The sequence below is a fragment of the Bufo bufo genome, chromosome 10, assembly GCF_905171765.1.
Source record: "Bufo bufo chromosome 10, aBufBuf1.1, whole genome shotgun sequence".
Taxonomy (NCBI): domain Eukaryota; kingdom Metazoa; phylum Chordata; class Amphibia; order Anura; family Bufonidae; genus Bufo; species Bufo bufo.
Genome location: NC_053398.1, coordinates 6,943,665 through 6,966,051, shown reverse-complemented (window position 1 = coordinate 6,966,051; position 22,387 = coordinate 6,943,665). Strand labels below are relative to the sequence as shown.

The 22,387-nt window shown below is 46.8% G+C and overlaps 1 protein-coding gene across 1 annotated transcript in view; it reads left to right on the top strand.

Annotated features, from left to right (window-relative positions):
* The window catches only part of SOX6 (SRY-box transcription factor 6), a 298,295-nt gene that overhangs the window by 191,640 nt on the left and 84,268 nt on the right, over window positions 1–22,387 (top strand). Inside the window, 3 exon segments of the mRNA XM_040410826.1 lie at window positions 1,020–1,133; window positions 1,136–1,191; window positions 7,790–7,858. Of these exon segments, the coding sequence (XP_040266760.1) occupies window positions 1,020–1,133; window positions 1,136–1,191; window positions 7,790–7,858 (239 nt within the window).

Sequence of the window (22,387 nt, the reverse complement as noted above, 5' to 3'; positions counted from 1 at the left end):
TACAGGAGGTGACATCACCGCGCTCCAGATATGTTATATTATACAGGAGGTGACATCACCGCTCTCCAGATATCAGTTATATTATACAGGAGGTGACATCACTGCTCTCCAGATATAAGGTATATTATACAGGAGGTGACATCACTGCTCTCCAGATATCAGTTATATTATACAGGAGGTGACATCACTGCTCTCCAGATATAAGGTATATTATACAGGAGGTGACATCACTGCTCTCCAGTTATATTATACAGGAGGTGACATCACCGCTCTCCAGATATCAGTTATATTATACAGGAGGTGACATCACTGCTCTCCAGATATCAGTTATATTATACAGGAGGTGACATCACCGCTCTCCAGATATCAGTTATATTATACAGGAGGTGACATCACTGCTCTCCAGATATAAGGTATATTATACAGGAGGTGACATCACTGCTCTCCAGTTATATTATACAGGAGGTGACATCACCGCTCTCCAGATATAAGGTATATTATACAGGAGGTGACATCACCGCTCTCCAGATATAAGGTATATTATACAGGAGGTGACATCACCGATCTCCAGATATAAGTTATATTATACAGGAGGTGACATCACCGCTCTCCAGATATCAGTTTTATTATACAGGAGGTGACATCACCGCTCTCCAGATATAAGGTATATTATACAGGAGGTGACATCACCGCTCTCCAGATATCAGTTATATTATACAGGAGGTGACATCACTGCTCTCCAGATATCGGTTATATTATACAGGAGGTGACATCACCGCTCTCCAGATATCAGTTATATTATACAGGAGGTGACATCACTGCTCTCCTGTTATATTATACAGGAGGTGAAATCACTGCTCTCCAGATATAAAATATATTATACAGATGACATCACTGCTTTCCAGATATGTTAAACCGCAGTGACATCACCGCTCTCTGGATATACATATTTTTTTTTGTCTTTCATATTGAAGACTTATGGCAATGCAGCTTTTCTGGATTTTGTGTCTCTTGTCCAGGAACGCCGGAAAGCCTAGCAGAAAAAGAGCGACAACTCTCTACCATGATATCGCAGCTGATCAGCCTTCGAGAGCAGCTCCTGGCCGCACATGATGAGCAGAAGAAACTGGCAGCTTCCAGATAGAAAAACAGCGACAGCAAATGGACCTGGCAAGACAGCAGCAAGAACAGGTGAGTGACCCTGATGTGAGAGATGTGCATCTCAGAACTGCCCCCGCCTCAAATACCGCATCTGGAGTTCATAGAAACGGATGGAGGGAGGTCACGCATGCATGGTCTGCTCTCTTTCACTTGGTGGGCTCCTTTCTAGAGATAGGTGCGAGTCCCAGAAGTGGAACCCGCACCTATCAGACATTGGTGGCATATACTAGCGATATGACACCAATGTGCGAGGTGGTCAACCCCTTTAACTCGATGAAAAAAGCAAAAGGGTCCAGCACTGGGAAATTGAAAATATAAAATTCCTTTATTGATCTATGATCCACGCGTTTCGAGTTCAAAAGATGTTCTTACTCATTGCATAAAAGCAAGTTGCAACTTATATCTACATCTAATAATCACCGGTGTGTAGGAAGAGGCATTGCTACTCAACTACATGAACACAAAGACAATGAAAGTTATGCATAAAAAGCATATATAAATAAATTAGACCCAACTGGGAGGAGATTGGACCAGAAGCTTTCTGGATTTTTACATTTGATACACGGTTACCTTAGGCATTAAATCTGAAAGTGGATTTATGATATTTTTTATTAAGAATGGTTTAGGAGCTCATGCACATTTGTCCATCTCTGTTATGCTTATATATGCTTTTTATGCATACCTTTCGTTGTCATTGAGTGTTCATGTACTTGAGTAGCAATGCCTGTTCCTGCACACTGGTGATTATTAGGTGTAGCTATAAGGAAGCAGCGTAGCAACCTGATTTTATGCCATGAGTAAGAGCGTCTTTTGCACTTAAAAAGCGTAGGTTTGTACAATGCTTTTAATCAATTTTTCCTTGGATCAATAAAGGAATTTTATATTATCGAGATTTCCCAGTGCTGGGAAAAGACCCTTTTGCCTTTTTTATCGTATTACTTCCAGGACGCTGGCCCTGCGGGATCCTGTGCACAGGTGGATTCCAGCAAGGAGGACTGATTATTTTGTATAGGAATGGTGATCTGTTCTTACTTTTTTTTCTTTTGTATTTATTATGTCTACCACTGTAACTGTCTGAGCAAATGGTAACTACTGATCCTCCAAAAATGGGGTGTGAGAAGTCACATGTCCTTCTTGTATCGCCCCCTTATGCATCAGTAGAAATAGACCCCCCCCAGATCCTGACAAAGGCCTTTCACTCAGTTAAAGGGAATCGGTCACCAGTGACCTCCCTATTCAGCTGTCTGCATAGGACACATTTGCTGTGCTTCACCTGATTAAAACGCTGTTTTTTCTTTTGTTGATCTGAGGCTCCGTTCCTAAGTCATAATGCTTTTCCTTAATATGTAAATCAGGCCTTTGGTGCAATAAGGGTGTCACCATTGCTCTTAATTGCACACAAGCTCTGCTCCTTTCTGTGACCAGCCCCTCCCTCGGTACTTTGATTGACAGGGCTAGGCAGTGGTAAAGCAGCGAGGCATTGGCTGGCCACAAAAATGGGTGGAGCTTATGTGCAACAAGAGGAATGGTGATGCCCTCATTGCACCAAAGGAGCCTCGAATCAGCAGAAGAAAAAACTGCATTTTAATCAGGTGAACCACACTATTGGGGTCATTTATCAAACAGGTGTAAAGTACAACTGGCTTAGTTGCCCAGAGCAATCAATCCGATTTCCACCTTTAATTTTTGACAGCTCCTTTGGAATCTGATTGGAATTGGTGGAATCTGGTTGCTATGGGCAACTAAGCAGTTCTACTTTACACCAGTATTGATAAATGGACCCCATATGTGTATATGTAGACAACAGGATAGGGAGGTTGCCTGGTGACAGAGTCCCTTTTAAGACAGGGCTTTCTGCTTTACACTGATCACCCTGAAATAGCCGTCTGCAGGTGAGGTACTGACTTGGCTATAATCCTAAATTATGTTCCAAGGCCAGTTTTAAGGAAGTTAAGTATGGACTTATTAGATAGTGACCTTACATTTGGTGGGATTAACTTTCATTTCATTTTGGAAAGAGCGCTAATTTGTGGCCTCTTGTGCACTATCACACGTCCTCTCTGTATCTCTGCTTATACGGTGTAATGCAGGAGTCACATGTCCTCCCTGTATCTCATCTTATACGGTGTAATGCAGGAGGTCACATGTCCTCCCTGTATCTCCCCTTATACAGTGTAATGCAGGATTCACATGTCCTCCCTCTATCTCCCCTTTTACGGTGTAATGCAGGAGTCACATGTCCTCCCTGTATCTCCCCTTATACGGTGTAATGCAGGAGTCACATGTCCTCCCTGTATCTCATCTTATACGGTGTAATGCAGGAGTCACATGTCCTCCCTGTATCTCCCTATACAGTGTAATGCAGGATTCACATGTCCTCCCTCTATCTCCCCTTTACGGTGTAATGCAGGAGTCACATGTCCTCCTGTATCTCCCCCTTATACGGTGTAATGCAGGAGTCACATGTCCTCCCTGTATCTCCCTTATACGGTGTAATGCAGGAGTCACACGTCCTCCCTGTATGTCCTCTTATTACGGTGTAATGCAGGAGTCACACGTCCTCCCTGTATCTCGTCTTATACGGCGGTTGTAATGCAGGAGCCACATGTCCTCCCTGTATCTCCCCTTATACAGTGTAATGCAGGAGTCACATGTCCTCCCTGTATCTCCCCTTATACAGTGTAATGCAGGAGTCACATGTCCTCCCTGTATCTCCCCTTATACGGTGTAATGCAGGAGTCACATGTCCTCCCTGTATCTCCCCTTATACGGTGTAATGCAGGAGTCACATGTCCTCCCTGTATCTCCCCTTATACAGTGTAATGCAGGAGTCACATGTCCCTGTGTCTCTCTCAGTACTGTACACAAACCCCTCTTCAGCCACAGTAGAATGGGTTAAGTCGTAATGAGGACACCGCTTTGCCGCCATCTTCTATCAATCTTTCCATTATTTCCGCCTGTTTTTTTCACTTTCTTTTCATCTCTCCAAAACCTCCAAGAGGAGAAGATCAGTAACCGCTAAACAATCTCTTATGGGAAACAAAATATATAGAGACGATATTTAATTCTGCGCCGAGCGTCCCGCAGAAGCGCCGTTTGTAACAACAATGCCTGCAAACAGCGGACCCCAGAGCATTAGATCAGACAGACCTCAAATTAATGTGCATTTTTTAAGGATCTGACATTAATACCAGAATTATCTTTTAATTAAAAAGTATTTTAGCGCAGGGCATGCTCGGCTGCCTTTAATGAGACTTTTATGGGGCTGCAGGATGTGTCCACGTGCGGGAAGACGGCGGCTGATCCCCAAATGAAGGGATCCACATAGAGGGAGCAGTGCAGTCAGGATGTCACCCCGGGCATCCCAGAGACGACCCAGTAATAACTATTGACACTTGTGAATAAGCCAGCACAAATTAATCTTGACACATTTGCAGACGAATGATATCTGACAGCGAACACTTAGTAATTATATTCCAAAATGAAATTAAATGACACTTAAACTCGCTTGTTTGCTCAATGAAGCGAGAATGTCGCATCCAGCCAGTCAAATAATTGAAGCACATGGTGCTGAGGAGGCGGCAGCCATGAATCCAGTGACAGAGGCTACTCTCAGGGGCCGCTGGGTCAATAGATGAGACCTACGTCCAGTGGTTCCCAGAGCGCTGCGCCAATCACATCATTGAATGTTCCCAGTGCTACCAAATACATGTACGTGGACTAGACCTGAACTCCACCCACGTAGTCCGTCACAGGGCCAAATAGCAGAAAACTGATGCCGCCAATTATAATAAGTGGTGGAAATACAGCGATGAATCTGTACTGTTATCTTCAGACATCACCCTAATGAGCTGACTCCATAGTACACCCATTATTGCTAACAACTCTACATGAAATACCCCAAACCTACAATCTAGAGCTTATATCAGCGCTGGAGCGTTATAAGAGGAGCGGCTGATATCAGTCACATAGGATGTAATAACTCTGGAGGTTATATCAGCGCTAGAGCGTTATAAGAGGAGCGTCTGATATCGGTCACATAGGATGTAATGTCTCTGGAGGTTATATCAAGCGCTGGAGCGTTATAAGAGGAGCGTCTGATATCGGTCACATAGGATGTAATAACTCTGGAGGTTATATCAGCGCTAGAGCGTTATAAGAGGAGCGTCTGATATCGGTCACATAGGATGTAATGTCTCTGGAGGTTATATCAGCGCTGGAGCGTTATAAGAGGAGCGTCTAATATCGGTCACATAGGATTGTAATAACTCTGGAGGTTATATCAGCACTAGGAGCGTTATAAGAGGAGCGTCTGATATCGGTCACATAGGATGTAATGTCTCTGGAGGTTATATCAGCGCTAGAGCGTTATAAAAGGAGCGGCTGATATCAGTCACATATGATGTAATGTCTCTGGAGGTTATATCAGCACTGGAGCGTTATAAGAGGAGCGGCTGATATCAGTCACATATGATGTAATGTCTCTGGAAGTTTATATCAGCGCTGGAGCGTTATAAGAGGAGCGGCTGATATCAGTCACATATGATGTAATGTCTCTGGAGGTTATATCAGCGCTGGAGCATTATAAGAGGGGCGGCTGATATCAGTCACATAGGATGTAATGTCTCTGGAAGTTATATCAGCGCTGGAGCGTTATAGAGGAGCGGCTGATATCAGTCACATAGGATGTAATGTCTCTGGAGGTTATATCAGCGCAGAAGCGCTATAAGGAGTTTTCCTACTTGTTCATCTCTTTATAAAATGAATACTACAGTCATCCTCTCCCCGGCCTAAAATGGCTGATAACAGGGAGCAATAGATTGTGTATGCAGTCTGTCAGACAGTCTCCTGGTGGCATGGGTGACATGTGTTGAACCTCTTGCAGTAAGGTAACACTGCTCCTGGTCTGTTGCAATGCTTCTATTGTGACAGGAGGAACATATGAGCCCCCTTGTGTCCTGGCTCTCTGGCCCTATACATGGATAGACCTGTGTTCCAGTTGCTCTTTTGCAGCCGTCTCTTAGCGTTGGCTTTTTGCAAGCGTTTAGTGCTGGACGGTTCATTTGTAGCTGCCAATCAGAAGTTTTTAGTGAGTGAGATGAGGAGGCGCCGCTGATCAGTGTTATATCCTCCTCAGGCGATCACTACATTATTCATTGTGTCACTGATGTCACATCTGGTGTGTGATCGCTTCACTGCACCCTCTGCCTGACAGCCTGCCCAGACCCCCTGCACCACCAATCACAGGTTAACCCTCTCCTGCTATGATATATTCCCAGGAGGTGCCATATCTGTGCACACACCCTGCAGTGACAGGGTAGATGGGAGGAAGGTCTCAGTCTACCTGTGAAAGTCACTTGGACAAATTGAAGTAGTGACATCATTACAGGTTCTTCTCCAGTCACTGATATCAGACTCTCCTCTTATAACGCTCCGGTACTGATATAACCTCCAGAGACATTACATCCTTTGTGACCGATATCAGACGCTCCTCTTATAACGCTCCAGCGCTGATATAACCTCCAGAGACATTACATCATATGTGACTGATATCAGCCACTCCTCTTATAACTCTCCAGCGCTGATATAACCTCCAGAGACATTACATCATATGTGACTGATATTAGCCGCTCCTCTTATAACGCTCCAGCACTGATATAACCTCCAGAGACATTACATCACATGTGACTGATATCAGCCGCTCCTCTTATAACGCTCCAGCACTGATATAACCTCCAGAGACATTACATCACATGTGACTGATATCAGCCGCTCCTCTTATAACGCTCCAGGCACTGATATAACCTCCAGAGACATACATCACATGTGACTGATATCAGCCGCTCCTCTTATAACTCTCCAGCGCTGATATAACCTCCAGAGACATTACATCATATGTGACTGATATTAGCCGCTCCTCTTATAACGCTCCAGTACTGATATAACCTCCAGAGACATTACATCATATGTGACTGATATTAGCCGCTCCTCATATAACGCTCCAGTACTGATATAACCTCCAGAGACATTACATCATATGTGACTGATATCAGCCGCTCCTCTTATTAACGCTCCAGCGCTGATATAACCTCCAGAGACATTACATCATATGTGACTTGATTCAGCCGCTCCTCTTATAACGGCTCCAGCGCTGATTAACCTCCAGAGACATACATCCTATGTGACTGATATCAGCCGCCCCTCTTATAATGCTCCAGCGCTGATATAACCTCCAGAGACATTACATCATATGTGCTGATATCAGCGCCTCCTCTTATAACGCTCCAGCGCTGATATAACCTCCGAGAATTACATCCGATGTGACTGATATCATTTCCTATAATGTAACGATATTAGTCTGCTATAATGCTCTTGCACTGTTATACTGGGTCAGTTGGAGATCAGCGTTAGCCGTGTCTGGATGGAAGCCACTGACGCAGTTCTTTCCGACTATATTATTTTTTACTTCAATGAATCAGTAAGAATGGGAAATGAAGTACAGATTAACATTCGTTAGGATGGTGCATAAATAATTACTGTCCCCTCAGCCCTGCATGTTACATCAGTGACATGACTGCGTCTGTAATAAGTAGCATGTCTAATGGCGGCTTCTCCTCTTCTTATACAGATCGCACGCCAGCAACAGCAACTACTGCAACAGCAACACAAGATCAACGTCCTTCAGCAGCAGATCCAGGTCAGTGTGCCGACATCTCAGCTCTGAGCAGTCTCTAACCGTGAGCACGAATATATAGACGAGGGTGTATACCTCTAGAGATCAGCGGTGACATTACTGAGAATGCCGCTTATCCATTCACTAGAGATCAGCAGTGACATCACTGAGAATGCAGCTTATCCATTTCAGTATGGAGATCAGCGGTGACATCACTGAGAATGCCGCTATACATTTCAGTATGGAGATCAGCGGGTGATAATCCCTCCCATCCGTCATTCAGAATGAGGTCAGTTTTTATCTGCGGGCCGTGCTGGTAATTGCTCGGGCGCGCCCCACAGTATTGCTCACAGTTCTACGCTCAGTGTAAATGATAACGTGATATCACACGGTCCGGAGTTGATGTCAGATGATGCGGTGTGTTCAGACAGGATTGGCGCAGTGTGCGCTACAAACCCTCTTGTATGGCGGTAATTACCTAGTATTGAACAGAAAAAAATATTGCCTTAGCAACGGCCGTCACATGGACTAATGCATACCGATTCTGTAACATGGATAATTCTAAAATAAACCAAGCCGAAACCCAGCGCGAATAATACCGCGCTATATGCGTAGCAACGTAAACCGAATTATTTTATCCAGTGCACAGCTACTTGTTTATCTATGTATCTATCGGTTTATCTCCTACCTATCATCTATCTATCTCGTATCTATCTATCTATCTATCTATCTATCTCGTATCTATCTATCTATCTCGTATCTATCTATCTATCTATCTATCTATCTATCTATCTATCTATCTATCTATCTCCTATCTATCTATCTATCTCGTCTCTATCTTGTCTCTATCTATTATCTATCTATCTCCTATCTATCTATCTATCTATCTATCTATCTATCTATCTATCTCACATCTATCTCCTATCTATCGATCTGTCTATTATCTATCTATCTCTCCATCCTTCCCTGCTTGCTGTTGTCGGTGTCTCTTGCAGTGAATAATAGAAGAGCTGACGATCGGCTGATGGAGGCTCAGGCTGGGGACGGGGAGCGGTTCTCAGATCTTTGGTCTTTCTTCTTGTGATTAAACACTAGAGTGAAGTGTTCGGAGCAGTAGAAGACTCTCCGTAGAGGAGCGCGGCGGCGAGGTGGCGGCTCAGCAGTAATTACGCTCCACATTAGCCCCGTGTCCTCCATGACCCGCTTAATTAATTTTTTGCTGGGATAATAATAGTAGAAATATATTTAAAGATCGCTTCATCATTAAGTGTCTAATTGACCTCCAATTCTGAGAGCGGACCTCTCCTTATAGCCGAGAGCAAGAGACAAGAGCTGCCTCTAATCACAGGCCCCGCACAGTACCACTTCACATGAGAGCTGCACAGTACCACTTCACATGAGAGCTGCACAGTACCACTTTCACATGAGAGCTGCACAGTACCACTTCACATGAGAGCTGCACAGTACCACTTCACATGAGCTGCACAGTACCACTTCACATGAGCTGCACAGTACCACTTCACATGAGCTGCACAGTACCACTTCACGTGAGAGCTGCACAGTACCACTTCACATGAGAGCTGCACAGTACCACTTCACAGGGGAGCTGCACAGTACCACTTCACAGGGGAGCTGCACAGTACCACTTCACATGAGAGCTGCACAGTACCACTTCACATGAGAGCTGCACAGTACCACTTCACATGAGAGCTGCACAGTACCACTTCACATGAGAGCTGCACAGTACCACTTCACATGGGAGCTGCACAGTACCACTTCACATGAGCTGCACAGTACCACTTCACATGAGCTGCACAGTACCACTTCACGTGAGAGCTGCACAGTACCACTTCACATGAGAGCTGCACAGTACCACTTCACAGGCCCCGCACAGTACCACTTCACAGGGGAGCTGCACAGTACCACTTCACAGGGAGCTGCACAGTACCACTTCACAGGGGAGCTGCACAGTACCACTTCACATGGGAGCTGCACAGTGCCACTTCACATGGGAGCCGCACAGTACCACTTCACAGGCCCCGCACAGTACCACTTCACAGGGGAGCTGCACAGTGCCACTTCACATGGGAGCTGCAAAGTACCACTTCACAGGCCCCGCACAGTACCACTTCACATGGGAGCTGCACAGTACCACTTCTCACAGGAGCTGCACAGTACCAACTTCTCACAGGAGATGCACAGTACCACTGCTGTTGCCTGAATCCTGGGTCAGTGTGACACATAATACACCCGCCGCTCACCAGGGAAATTCTGTTTCTTTGCTCTGCGCTCTCGACACTCATAGACACACAATCTATGATGAGAAGACCCCAGGACCCCAGTAAACCCCAGGCACAGGGGCAGCATTGTTATTGGTTTGTCATGGTATTCAGAGTGTGTGGAAAGTTGGGTGACAACTCTGTGAGCAGTTAATGTCATTAGTAGCTGGCGCTGAGAAGGACTGCTGACGACTCCGGGGCGGACGTTTAATCACATGCCCTGCTGTCCTCTGTTCAGAAGGTGAATTCCAGATGATGATGGTTGTAGTAGTTCTTCCTTGTGTAGATTTGTGCAGTCTGACCTGGAAATAACTGGCGCTTAAGGTGAGATCAGCAAACAATAGCAGCGCTCGTCCGCAACCATCGACCAATAGAAATACTCCTCATGTGTCAGAGGATGGAATGTTGTGATTTGGACAACCGCAGAGGACACGCCCAGAATGTGCCGAATTCTGGCGTGAACACTTATGTTACTTCTGCGGTCCGACCGTGCAGGCGATGTGGATGACTGAGGTTGTAGTCGTCACATTGCAGCTCAAAACAACAATGTGCCAGAGAGAAATGGCGCATCTTTATAAGTGACCGCACCGTTTAAGGCTGCATTCACACAACGTGGTAAAAAAAATGCCAGCTGCGCCTCTGTTATGAGAACAGTGGAGTCTATGGGGTTAATCACAGTGAATAACCCGCGTCATGTAATAGAACATTTCCGATTTCACTGACCCCCCTGCCCCTTCCCCCCTCCCCCCCCCCCCTGTACACGTGAAGGGGCCCATTTTTAACATTTGTTTCTCAGAAAGGTGAAAAAAAGTCTGTTTTTAAGGGACGTTTTTTTTCCTGTTGCGTGAATCTCGCCTAATAGACTCGCTGACAACCCAGCCCATTCTGGGCCCTGCGCATCGCTCCTCCCTAGAGGAAGCCGAACAACTGGGTCTGCAAAAAGAGTTTTTTAAATAAAATTTAACATGAACGTGAAAGCCTTCGAATCATCTTCTTATGGTGGACGGTCTAACATGGTGGCAGCGCATTGTGTGGCGGTACAATCCGGAGTCCACAGGCCGCTCTATCTTCATGGAGCCGGCTCCTGTCTACATTAAGCAGGGCTGATGAAATGATTTATTGCACTGTATACACAACCTGCGCAGGGGGAGCGCCACTAATCCAATGAATCGCAGCCTCATGGAGGGAAACGGGACCCCCGGGGATCGGCCTCTGCTCCTCCACACTTGACAGGCGCTTGTCTCTGCTAAACGAGCCTTAATTTCTCACATATGTGCTGGGTCTGTAGGCCACAGGCACTGGGAGTGACTTCACAGGATGATGACTACTCCTCAGCTGTAAGACAGGACAACATCTGCTAGCAAGTACTAGATCCATATGTAGCCGGCCCGACTTCACTAACTGCAGCTGGAAAAAAAACTGTTATATTCTGACTGCACTCCTAGAGTGCAATCCACTGCAGCCAGGAATGCTGGGAGACTTCAGCCCTGAAGCTGCTAAATAGTGAGTACAGTTCTGCAGAATGACAGAGCATACCGGGATAAGTAATGTAATGTACACAGTGACTGCACCCGCAGAATAGTGAGTGCAGCTCTGGAGTATAATACAGGATGGTAACTCAGGATCAGTACAGGATAAGTAATGTATGTACACAGTGACTGCACAGCAGAATAGTGAGTGCAGCTCTGGAGTATAATACAGGATGTAACTCAGGATCAGTTCAGGATAAGTAATGTATGTACACAGTGACTGCACCAGCAGAATAGTGAGTGCCAGCTCTGGAGTATAATACAGGATGTAACTCAGGACTCAGTAAAGGATAAAGTAATGTAAGTACACCGTGACTGCACCGGCAGAATAGTGAGTGCAGCTCTGGAGTATAATACAGGATGTTAACTCAGGATCAGTACAGGATAAGGTAATGTATGTGCACCAGTGACTGCACAGCAGAATAGTGCGTGCAGCTCTGGGTATAATACAGGATGTAACTCAGGATCAGTACAGGATAAGTAATGTAAATGTACAGAGTGATTCCCACCAGCAGAATAGAGAGTGCAGCTCTGGAGTATAATACAGGATGTAACTCAGGATCAGTACAGGATAAGTAATGTATGTACACAGTGACTGCACCAGCAGAATAGTGAGTGCAGCTCTGGAGTATAATACAGGATGTAACTCAGGATCAGTACAGGATAAGTAATGTATGTACACAGTGACTGCACCAGCAGAATAGTGAGTGCAGCTCTGGAGTATAATACAGGATGTCACTTGGTAAGCTAGTATTGTTCTGTTCTGTGTTATATTGTGATTCACTGGAGTATGTTGTTACATGTCAGACACTGGAACTTTTGGCGCATTGATGATGTCATGCAAAGTGGGAGGAGTCTCTTGCAGCTGCATTATTAAGCCCCCTGTTGTAGTCAGCTTCTGGAGGCCTCACATACTGCACAGCACAACAGGGGATCCTCCTGACACACTTGATTTCCTCAGCGCACAGAATAAACATGTATTACAAGAAGCAAACAGACCGTCTTGTGCGGCACAATGGCTTTGTCAGCAGATTCCGTCGCCGGGAGCATCTATCAGGCAGTAATTACAGTTTATGTTGGTGGCTTCTTCATGCTGTGTTTGTTAAGGACGAGATTTACATCATTTATTCTTTCTCATGTTGAAATTCTGATCTATAGTGGCTGATAATCAGCACCACGTGTCTGCAGAGGCTGCAGTCTGTTGGAAGGTGGTTTGATGACATTAGTGAGAGCAGCACAGAGGATTTCAGGAGATGAGCGCACTGATCTTACAGGTGCAGCACTGGCACATGGCTTGCTGGTCATGGTGCTTGTATTAGAGAGGTAATAAACATCCTGAATCCCCGATGGATATATTTTACCTACACTGATACACTGTAGCAAACGTTCAGCTTCTGAACTATTGGATTAGTACATGGTTTTAATTCACTGCCAGCAAACAGAGTATATAAAACATAAAGTCTATTAGGGTACTTTCACACTAGCGTTTTTCTTCCGTCACAGGGGCTCTATACCGGAAAATAACTGATCAGTTTTATCCCCATGCATTCTGAATGGAGAGCAATCCGTTCAGGATGCATCAGGATGTCTTCAGTTCAGTCGTTTTGACTGATCAGGCAAAAGATAAAACCGTAGCATGCTACGGTTTTATCTCCGGCGAAACAAACTGGAGACTTGCCTGAATGTCGGATCCGGCATTTTTCCCCATAGGAATGTATTAGTGTCGGATCCGGCATTCAAAATACCGGAATGTCGGATCCCTCCTTCCGGCCTGCGCATGCGCAGACCGGTAAAAATGTGAAAAAAAATTCCAGACGGATTCGTCTGTCCGCATGACAAGCGGAGAGACGGATCCTTTCTTGCAATGCATTTGTGAGACTGATCCGCATCCAGATCCGTCTCACAGTTGCTTTCAGTCACATCCAAATCGGCGGATCCGGCGGGCAGTTCCGACGACGGAACTGTCTGCCGGATCACACTGCCGCAAGTGTGAAAGTAGCCTTAGAAAGTCGTGGAACTATTTATTATATGATGATTATTATGGGGCTTACGTGCAGGAGAAAGGGCGGTGGCCAAAAGCTAATTTGTGGCCCCCTCCTCTCCCAACAGCAGCAATGAGTCCCTCCTCCATGGGCCCCCAGCAGCCGCAGTGACAATGACTCTTCCTCTGTGGGCCCCCAGCAGCCGCAGTGACAATGACTCCTCCTCTGTGGGCCCCCAGCAGCCTCAGTGACAATGACTCCTCCTCTGTGGGCCCCCAGCAGCCGCAGTGACAATGACTCTTCCTCTGTGGGCCCCCAGCAGCCGCAGTGACAATGACTCTTCCTCTGTGGGCCCCCAGCAGCCGCAGTGACAATGACTCCTCCTCTGTGGGCCCCCAGCAGCCGCAGTGACAATGACTCCTCCTCTGTGGGCCCCCAGCAGCTGAAGTGACAATGGCTCCTCCTCTGTGGGTCCCCAGCAGCCGCAGTGACAATGACTCCTCCTCTGTGGGCCCCCAGCAGCCGCAGTGACAATGACTCTTCCTCTGTGGGCCCCCAGCAGCCGCAGTGACAATGACTCCTCCTCTGTGGGCCCCCAGCAGCTGCAGCGACAATGACTCCTCCTCTGTGGGCCCCCAGCAGCTGAAGTGACAATGGCTCCTCCTCTGTGGGTCCCCAGCAGCCGCAGTGACAATGACTCCTCCTCTGTGGGCCCCCAGCAGCCGCAGTGACAATGACTCTTCCTCTGTGGGCCCCTAGCAGCCGCAGTGACAATGACTCCTCCTCTGTGGGCCCCCAGCAGCCGCAGTGACAATGACTCTTCCTCTGTGGGCCCCCAGCAGCCGCAGTGACAATGACTCCTCCTCTGTGGACCTCCAGCAGCCGCAGTGACAATGACTCTTCCTCTGTGGGCCCCCAGCAGCCGCAGTGACAATGACTCCTCCTCTGTGGGCCCCCAGCAGCCGCAGTGACAATGACTCCTCCTCTGTGGACCCCCAGCAGCCGCAGTGACAATGATTCCTCCTCTGTGGGCCTCCAGCAGCCGCAGTGACAATGACTCCTCCTCTTCTACGGGCCCCCAGCAGCCGCAGTGACAATGGCCCCTCTTCTATGGGCTTTCAGCAGCCGCAGTGATATTGGCCCCTTCTGTCCCTCAGGGGCCCTAGCAGAGGCAGCCTGTATAGCAGGTACACCTGTGTTGTCAGGATTGGCCTCGTTCCTGGCGACATTGAAGTTCATCACTTCCAGTATCTGAGACCGCCGGCTGAGACGCCAATTTCTCTGATTTTGTACCAGATGGCAGACAGTGATGCACTGACCACCCAGCCTGGTCCCGGTCCACATGAGCTCCGTGCATGATGAACACAGCGGCCTGAACGTAATAAAGGACTGAAGTGAAGCAAATATTATTGGATGGAAACAAACAGTGCGGAGCGTGAAGCGTCTCTTGTGCGCTCGCCGCCTCCCTTTCCACAGACTCCTTTGATATTATAATTTCTGTTTGGAGCTTCTTGCCGGCAGTCAGGTAGCAAAATGCCTGTGGTTGGTAAATACAGTGCAGAGCCTGTGCGGTGGGCAGCGCCGTCCGGAGATCCTGTGCCCATTGGCAAACAGTGGAGCGGACACGACGAGAGTCACCAGCGTGTCTGCGGGAAAATCCCAACTTATAGCACAGATAATGCAGCCTTTCTTCCCTGCCCTGAGCAACTGGAGGCCAAACTCTGGAAAACAGGCCGACCGACTGTGGAAACCTTCTTATCACCTCTGTGCGGCCGCTCGCCCTTTGCCACATGGCACCTTACTGGTTATTCTTGAGGAGATGCAAAAGAAATATATGTTAGCTGGATTGTCCCAATGTAAAGACAACACTACTCCTCGAAAGGGTTAATGTTTCTCAATTACGAAAGTAGAATTTCATTATGTGCATGCACCAGAAGGCCCAGGATGAACAGAGCTGTAGGAGACTCTGGTGACTCCAAGGAGTAAGTGGACGAGATTTATCGGTTAGGGAATACAGAGGGGATTGTGGGATCTTCGTCCAGTATGTAGAATGGACAGGTGGGAGGTGCTGGGGCAGGATGGCACTTGTAGTTCTACAATGCTTACTCGGATCAGGCTGATGAGAGGGCGATGTGTTTCCAGTGTTACATTGGGTCGTAAGATCTGGATTATCAAGTGCTGGGGGCAAGATGGAAAGAGGCGGAAAAGCGCCAGGACGAGACTCCTAATTTCGTAATCATCTATTGTGAACCACATTTTCACCTTGATTTGCGTCCTGCGGGAAACACCTTGGGGATGATTTGTGAGCTGTCGAGCAGAGATCACTACCGATTGTGCTTCTACAACATGGAGCCGAACCTTCCGGAGTGGACCAAGGCCATCAGGACCTAGAGGAGTGGAGACCCTGACAGGCGGCTGGAGGACATGCAGATTGTGTAGCCTGCATTCTGCCATAAGTTGTCAATTCATCTGTGGGAAATTGTCGCTGCCGTGAAGATCTGGAAGATTTCCAACTTGAAAAAAAGTTGGGAACAGATTTTTCCTTTAAAGTTGATTCAATCAGTTTTGTGTCATGTAATCTCATCTACATCAGATGTGCGCAATATATTGGAGTTGTCCTCTCCTGCCAATCTCTTCATCATTCTACTCTACTCTCCTAGTCCTATCTGCCCCTGGAAATCTGGGTGGCAACTAATATGGCGTCTATTACAGCTCCCACAAGGGTCTTCACCCAGCTTTTCCAGATTCCTGATTGGTATGAAGTGGTCCATTCTGCACTCTCATATTCCTGGTCCTAATAAACAGATATTGATAGGGCGACCACCATTCCTTCCTTCGTGCATGTGTTTTTGGGGTGTACATGGGTCACCTACCTTACCCTCTTCTGCTCTGTATTGGAATACAGTTCTTGGAGATGTTTTGGGGTCTGTCAAGGGTGCAGCCTCTACATCCCATCATTGGCTGATTTCTCCAACTATCCAATTTCCTAACCTGAGCATTAATGTGTGAAGTGAAGGGTTAAAGCTGCGGCGCTCTTCCAGTCTCGTCAGATAAAAGAAGCAATGACCTAACTCATTAGCCTTTGATTTAATATATTGACACATTGGGGGATGACTCCGTTGAGCAGCTTCTACTTCCCAGGGATCAATTCAATTAGTTCTAAGATGGTGGAGTCCTTGTCAGGAGGAGAAGAAATGCTGACGTTAAATAAAGTCCTGAACAATTTAAACAATAAAGCCATCGACGCCTGGTTAAAACTTAATGATGCGCAAAAAATAGCTTAATAGAGGCAACCTCAGCACTGAGAGCCGAGCGGACGGATGACAGAAGACAAGCGCATGGATGATAGAAGACAAGCGGATGGACAACAGAAGATGAGCGCATGGATGATAAAAGATGAGCGGATGGATGACAGAAGACAAGCGGATGGACAACACTGACAAGCACTGAAGACCAGCAATGAGCGGCTGGGTGATGGAAGACAAGCACTAAGCAGCTGGATGATAGAAGGAGAGCACCAAGCAGCTGGATGATAGAAGACAAGTGCTAAGCAGCTGGATGATGGAAGATGAGCGCTAAGCAGCTGGATGATGGCAGACGAGCGCTAAGCAACTGGATGATGGAAGACGAGCGCTAAGCAACTGGATGATGGAAGACGAGCGCTACGCAGCTGGATGATGGAAGACGAGCGTTAGGCAGCTGGATGATGGAAGACCAGCGCTGATCAGATGGATAGAAGACGAGCACTGAGCAGATGGATAGAAGACGAGCACTGAGCAGATGGATAGAAGACGAGCACTGAGCAGATGGATAGAAGACCAGTACTGAGCAGATGGATAGAAGACAAGCACTGAGCAGACGGATAGAAGACAAGCACTGAGCAGACGGATAGAAGACAAGCACTGAGCAGACGGATAGAAGACAAGCACTGAGCAGACGGATAGAAGACAAGCACTGAGCAGACGGATAGAAGACAAGCACTGAGCAGACGGATAGAAGACAAGCACTGAGCAGACGGATAGAAGACAAGCACTGAGCAGACGGATAGAAGACCAGCACTGAGCAGACGGATAGAAGACAAGCACTGAGCAGACGGATAGAAGACAAGCACTGAGCAGACGGATAGAAGACAAGCACTGAGCAGACGGATAGAAGACAAGCACTGAGCAGACGGATAGAAGACAAGCACTGAGCAGACGGATAGAAGACAAGCACTGAGCAGACGGATAGAAGACAAGCACTGAGCAGACGGATAGAAGACAAGCACTGAGCAGACTGATAGAAGACAAGCACTGAGCAGACGGATAGAAGACAAGCACTGAGCAGACGGATAGAAGACAAGCACTGAGCAGACGGATAGAAGACAAGCACTGAGCAGACGGATAGAAGACAAGCACTGAGCAGACGGATAGAAGACCAGCACTGAGCAGACGGATAGAAGACAAGCTCTGAGAGGCTGCATGATAGGAGAGCACTTAGCAGATGGATGATAGAAGATGAGTGCTGAGCGGCTGGATGATAATACTTTCAGGAGGACCTGACGATTAAATCTTTTAGTCCTCCTCCTGGGTGGGCTCCTTCTGAGTTCAGGCCCCAAAGCAGCCACTTCCCCTTGAAGTTATACCCCCGATAGGGAGGGGAAATGGAGAGGTAGGCGGAAGATAAAGATAAAGAGGGAGGCAGGGGAAATAGAGAGGAAGGTGTGTCCTGTAATTAGCATCACTGGTGTCTTCAGACTTGAAATCAGTCTGTCTGTCTAGTTAAAGGGTGAAAAGTAGTCCCTGCGCTGTTTGGTATCATGGTGGTTACCGCACTGAACATGGACCAAAGAAAGTTAAGGAGAGAGTTATCTCAGGAGATTAGAAAGAAAATTATAGACAAACATGGTAAAGGCTATGAGACCGTCTCCAAACAGCTTGATGTTCCTGTTACTGCAGTTTCTCATAGAAGTTTAAGGTCTATGGGACTGTAGCCGACCTCCCTGGATGTGGCCGCAAGAGGAAAATTTATGACAAATTAAAGAGACAGATAATGCAAATGGTAACCAAAAACAGACGTAGAAAATGATGGGCTGACCAGCACACCACGTCCTCTTTTTCCGCCACCTCAGAAAAGTGGCGTGAGCAGGGAAAAGTAGCAGATTCAGCCGCAAATCCCCTTTATGACCGAATCTGCGACAAAAGTACACCAAAAAGTGACGTACTTCTAATCATGAATGACCCCTATTGTATCTACTGTGGAACATGGAGGAGACTCGAGGATGTTTTGCGGCTGCTTTCTGCATCTGGCACAGGGTGTCAGGGTGTCTTGAATCTGTGCAGGGTACAATGAAATCTCAACACTATCCAGGCATTTTGGACCACAGTGTGCTGCCCATGTCAGAAAGCTTGGTCTCAGCCGCAGGTCATGGGTCCTCCAACAGGATAATGACCCAAAACGGCTAAAAACATCCAAGAACGGCTAAGAGCAAAGCACTGGACTATCCTGAAGTGGCCTCTATGAGCCCGGATCTAAATCCTATTGAACTTCTGTGGACGGAGCTGAGATATGCCGTCTGGAGAAGGCATCGTTCACACCTGAGACGGCTGGAGCAGTCTGTTCACAAGGAGCTGTGGATGGGGTTAGAAGTCTCACTGAGAGTCACAGGAATCGCTCGATTGCAGGGATTGCCTCAAAAGGATCTGCAACTAAATATTAATGTGAGAGTCCCATCATTGGTGTCCAGACCGCTGTCATTAGTCTGTTTTATAAATGTTCAACCACAATTCAGAAGTGATGTCTGGTTTCCATTTGCTGATTTTCAGGAAATGTTATTTATCACTTTTATCAGTTTCCAGTTATTTCAGTGACCATTTAGGAGTTTCTTTCTTTAACAGAAGGTACCAACAATTTTGTCCATGTGTGTGTATATAGAGACAGGTAAGGGGGGAAAAGAGACAGGTGAGCGGGATAAAGAGAGAGACAGGTGAGCTGTATATAAAGAGACAGGTGAGCTGTATATAAAGAGACAGGTGAGCTGTATATAAAGAGACAGGTGAGCTGTATATAGAGAGTCAGGTGAGTGGTAAATATAGAGACAGGTGAGTAGTATAAAAAGAGTCAGGTGAGTGGTAAATCTATAGAGACAGAGACACGTGAGCAGGATAGGGAGAGTCAGGTGAGCGGTATATGAAGAGTCAGGTGAGCGGTATATAAAGAGTCAGGTGAGCGGTATATGAAGAGACAGGTGAGCGGTATATAAAGAGTCAGGTGAGCGGTATATAAAGAGTCAGGTGAGCGGTATATAAAGAGTCAGGTGAGCGGTATATAAAGAGTCAGGTGAGCGGTATATGAAGAGACAGGTGAGCGGTATATAAAGAGTCAGGTGAGCGGTATATAAAGAGTCAGGTGAGCAGTATAGGAAGAGACAGGTGAGCGGTATATGAAGAGACAGGTGAGCGGTATATAAAGAGTCAGGTGAGCGGTATATAAAGAGACAGGTGAGCGGTATATGAAGAGTCAGGTGAGCGGTATATGAAGAGTCAGGTGAGCAGTATAGGAAGAGACAGGTGAGCGGTATATGAAGAGACAGGTGAGCGGTATATGAAGAGACAGGTGAGCGGTATATATAGAGACAGGTGAGCGGTATATGAAGAGACAGGTGAGCGGTATATAAAGAGACAGGTGAGCGGTATATAAAGAGACAGGTGAGCGGTATATAAAGAGTCAGGTGAGCAGTATAGGAAGAGACAGGTGAGCGGTATATGAAGAGACAGGTGAGCGGTATATGAAGAGACAGGTGAGCGGTATATGAAGAGACAGGTGAGCGGTATATGAAGAGACAGGTGAGCGGTATATGAAGAGACAGGTGAGCGGTATATGAAGAGTCAGGTGAGCGGTATATAAAGAGTCAGGTGAGCGGTATATAAAGAGTCAGGTGAGCATTATGGAGAAACAGGTAATCGAGACATTTGACCAGGATATAGACAGACGTGGGGTAGGGAGCAGTTGGACTTCTGCCTGACACTTCAAGGGGGATTCATTAAAATGCACTGTCAAACTAACGAGGATCCGCACTGAACGGGTAACAGTGCGGTGTCGGCGACTTCCTGTTGTGGAGACGCGAAGCTTGTGGAATTGTTTAACACTACAGCTGCCAGAATGTGATGGGTCTCATCCTGGCTTAGGATGATTGGCTGCTGTAGGATCCCTTCATTCACCAGCCAGTCACAGTTCAGATTATATTAAATGCACTTGCAGCAGAAAAAGAACCTGATTGGGCACTTCTGAGCACATTCTCAAAAATGACATCAATCAGATGTATCGCAGACTTCTGATCGCTGAGCGGCCGCACTTCAGTGACATGACCAGAATTACGGAAACCTCTGACATATCTGGTCTTCTGGGTCCTGGTGCTGTAGTATAATCTAAACTGCCCAACTCCTTGTGATGTCACTGGGTGCTGTGTACGATGATGTCACCCTGAAGAGATTCACATGCCATGTACAGTAGATCGATGAATTGCAATGTCCAGCAGGATCACCTGGATGCTTCATATAACTAGTTATAGTCCTCCATTCTCATGTGTCAGGGGCTCTGTGTCAGTCACCGCCTATTATTACCAGGACTTCAGATGAGTGGGGCCGGCCAGGCGGGCAGTGCGGCGGTCGTGTGCGTTTCGTTATTCTTCTGCTAGGCAAACTGTTTTCTCTTTGCATTGACTTTATGTTGGCTGCAACCTACACGGAGGGGGACGCTGGAAAAATAAGAGTCTTAATAGTTGTTAGTGTGTGCGGGCCAGGCAGCAGCGTGAGAGGGGGCCGCTGTTTTTCTAGGGCTTCCATGGCATGGGCTAAGCACACAGCCCACGGCTAGAAGAAAGGGCTTGTTCTGTGCTCTGGCTGCAGCGTGTGAGCGTTCCCAGAGGGGCACAATGAATGGGCATTTTGTCTCGCACTCCCTCATTGACACTGAATTCTTGTTTTTTCATAATTATTCTTGCCCGTCACTGGGTGTGCACATGACATTCGAGCGCGATCTGAAGTCTTAACACACTCATGTGCCTGCAATAAAGTCACTCATGACAATCACCTCTTATTCTAGACAACAGTGCCGCTGTGTTGTTCTCATGAGGCCCGGCAGCTGGAAGGCAATTGTGCCGGGAGCGCGTAATCTGACTGCAAAACGCAGGAAGACGAGAATATACACTAAATTATCTCCCAAACTAGCCGAAACAATGCTGCGAGCTCCTCCTGTGCAAGCCGTGTTATTAGGCTGCATGGCCCCAGCCGTTAACCCTTGCGCTGCTGCTTCCAGGCCATCCAGGGACGCAAACACGTTCAGTCTTCGGAGATACAGAAACCTCTCAATGATCTTTCCGAGAACCACGGGGTTAACTATGAAGGAGAGAGCGGCACACTAAGAAAGTGCAAAAACGCGGGATGACAAGGCGGCATCCACGAGACGCCGCGACACGATCAGGGCTACAGTCTAATATTAATCAGAATTCTGGAGAAATCCAGGAAAGTTTTTGGAAAGTGCAGAGATTCAAAGAAAAGACTGAATCTGACCCCAAAGACTTCAGCTCTACATTTTGTATAGAAATAAATAAAATCAAGTTGAAAATTTTTCAAATATTTTTTTTATTTCTGCAGAAATTTTCTTAAGATTTAGAAATAAATAAAATAATTTATAAGAATTAAAATGCATATGTGAGCAGCGAAGAAAAGTGTACGCGCTGCAGGCGGGAGGAATAAAAATCTACGACGGCTAGCCGATGAATAT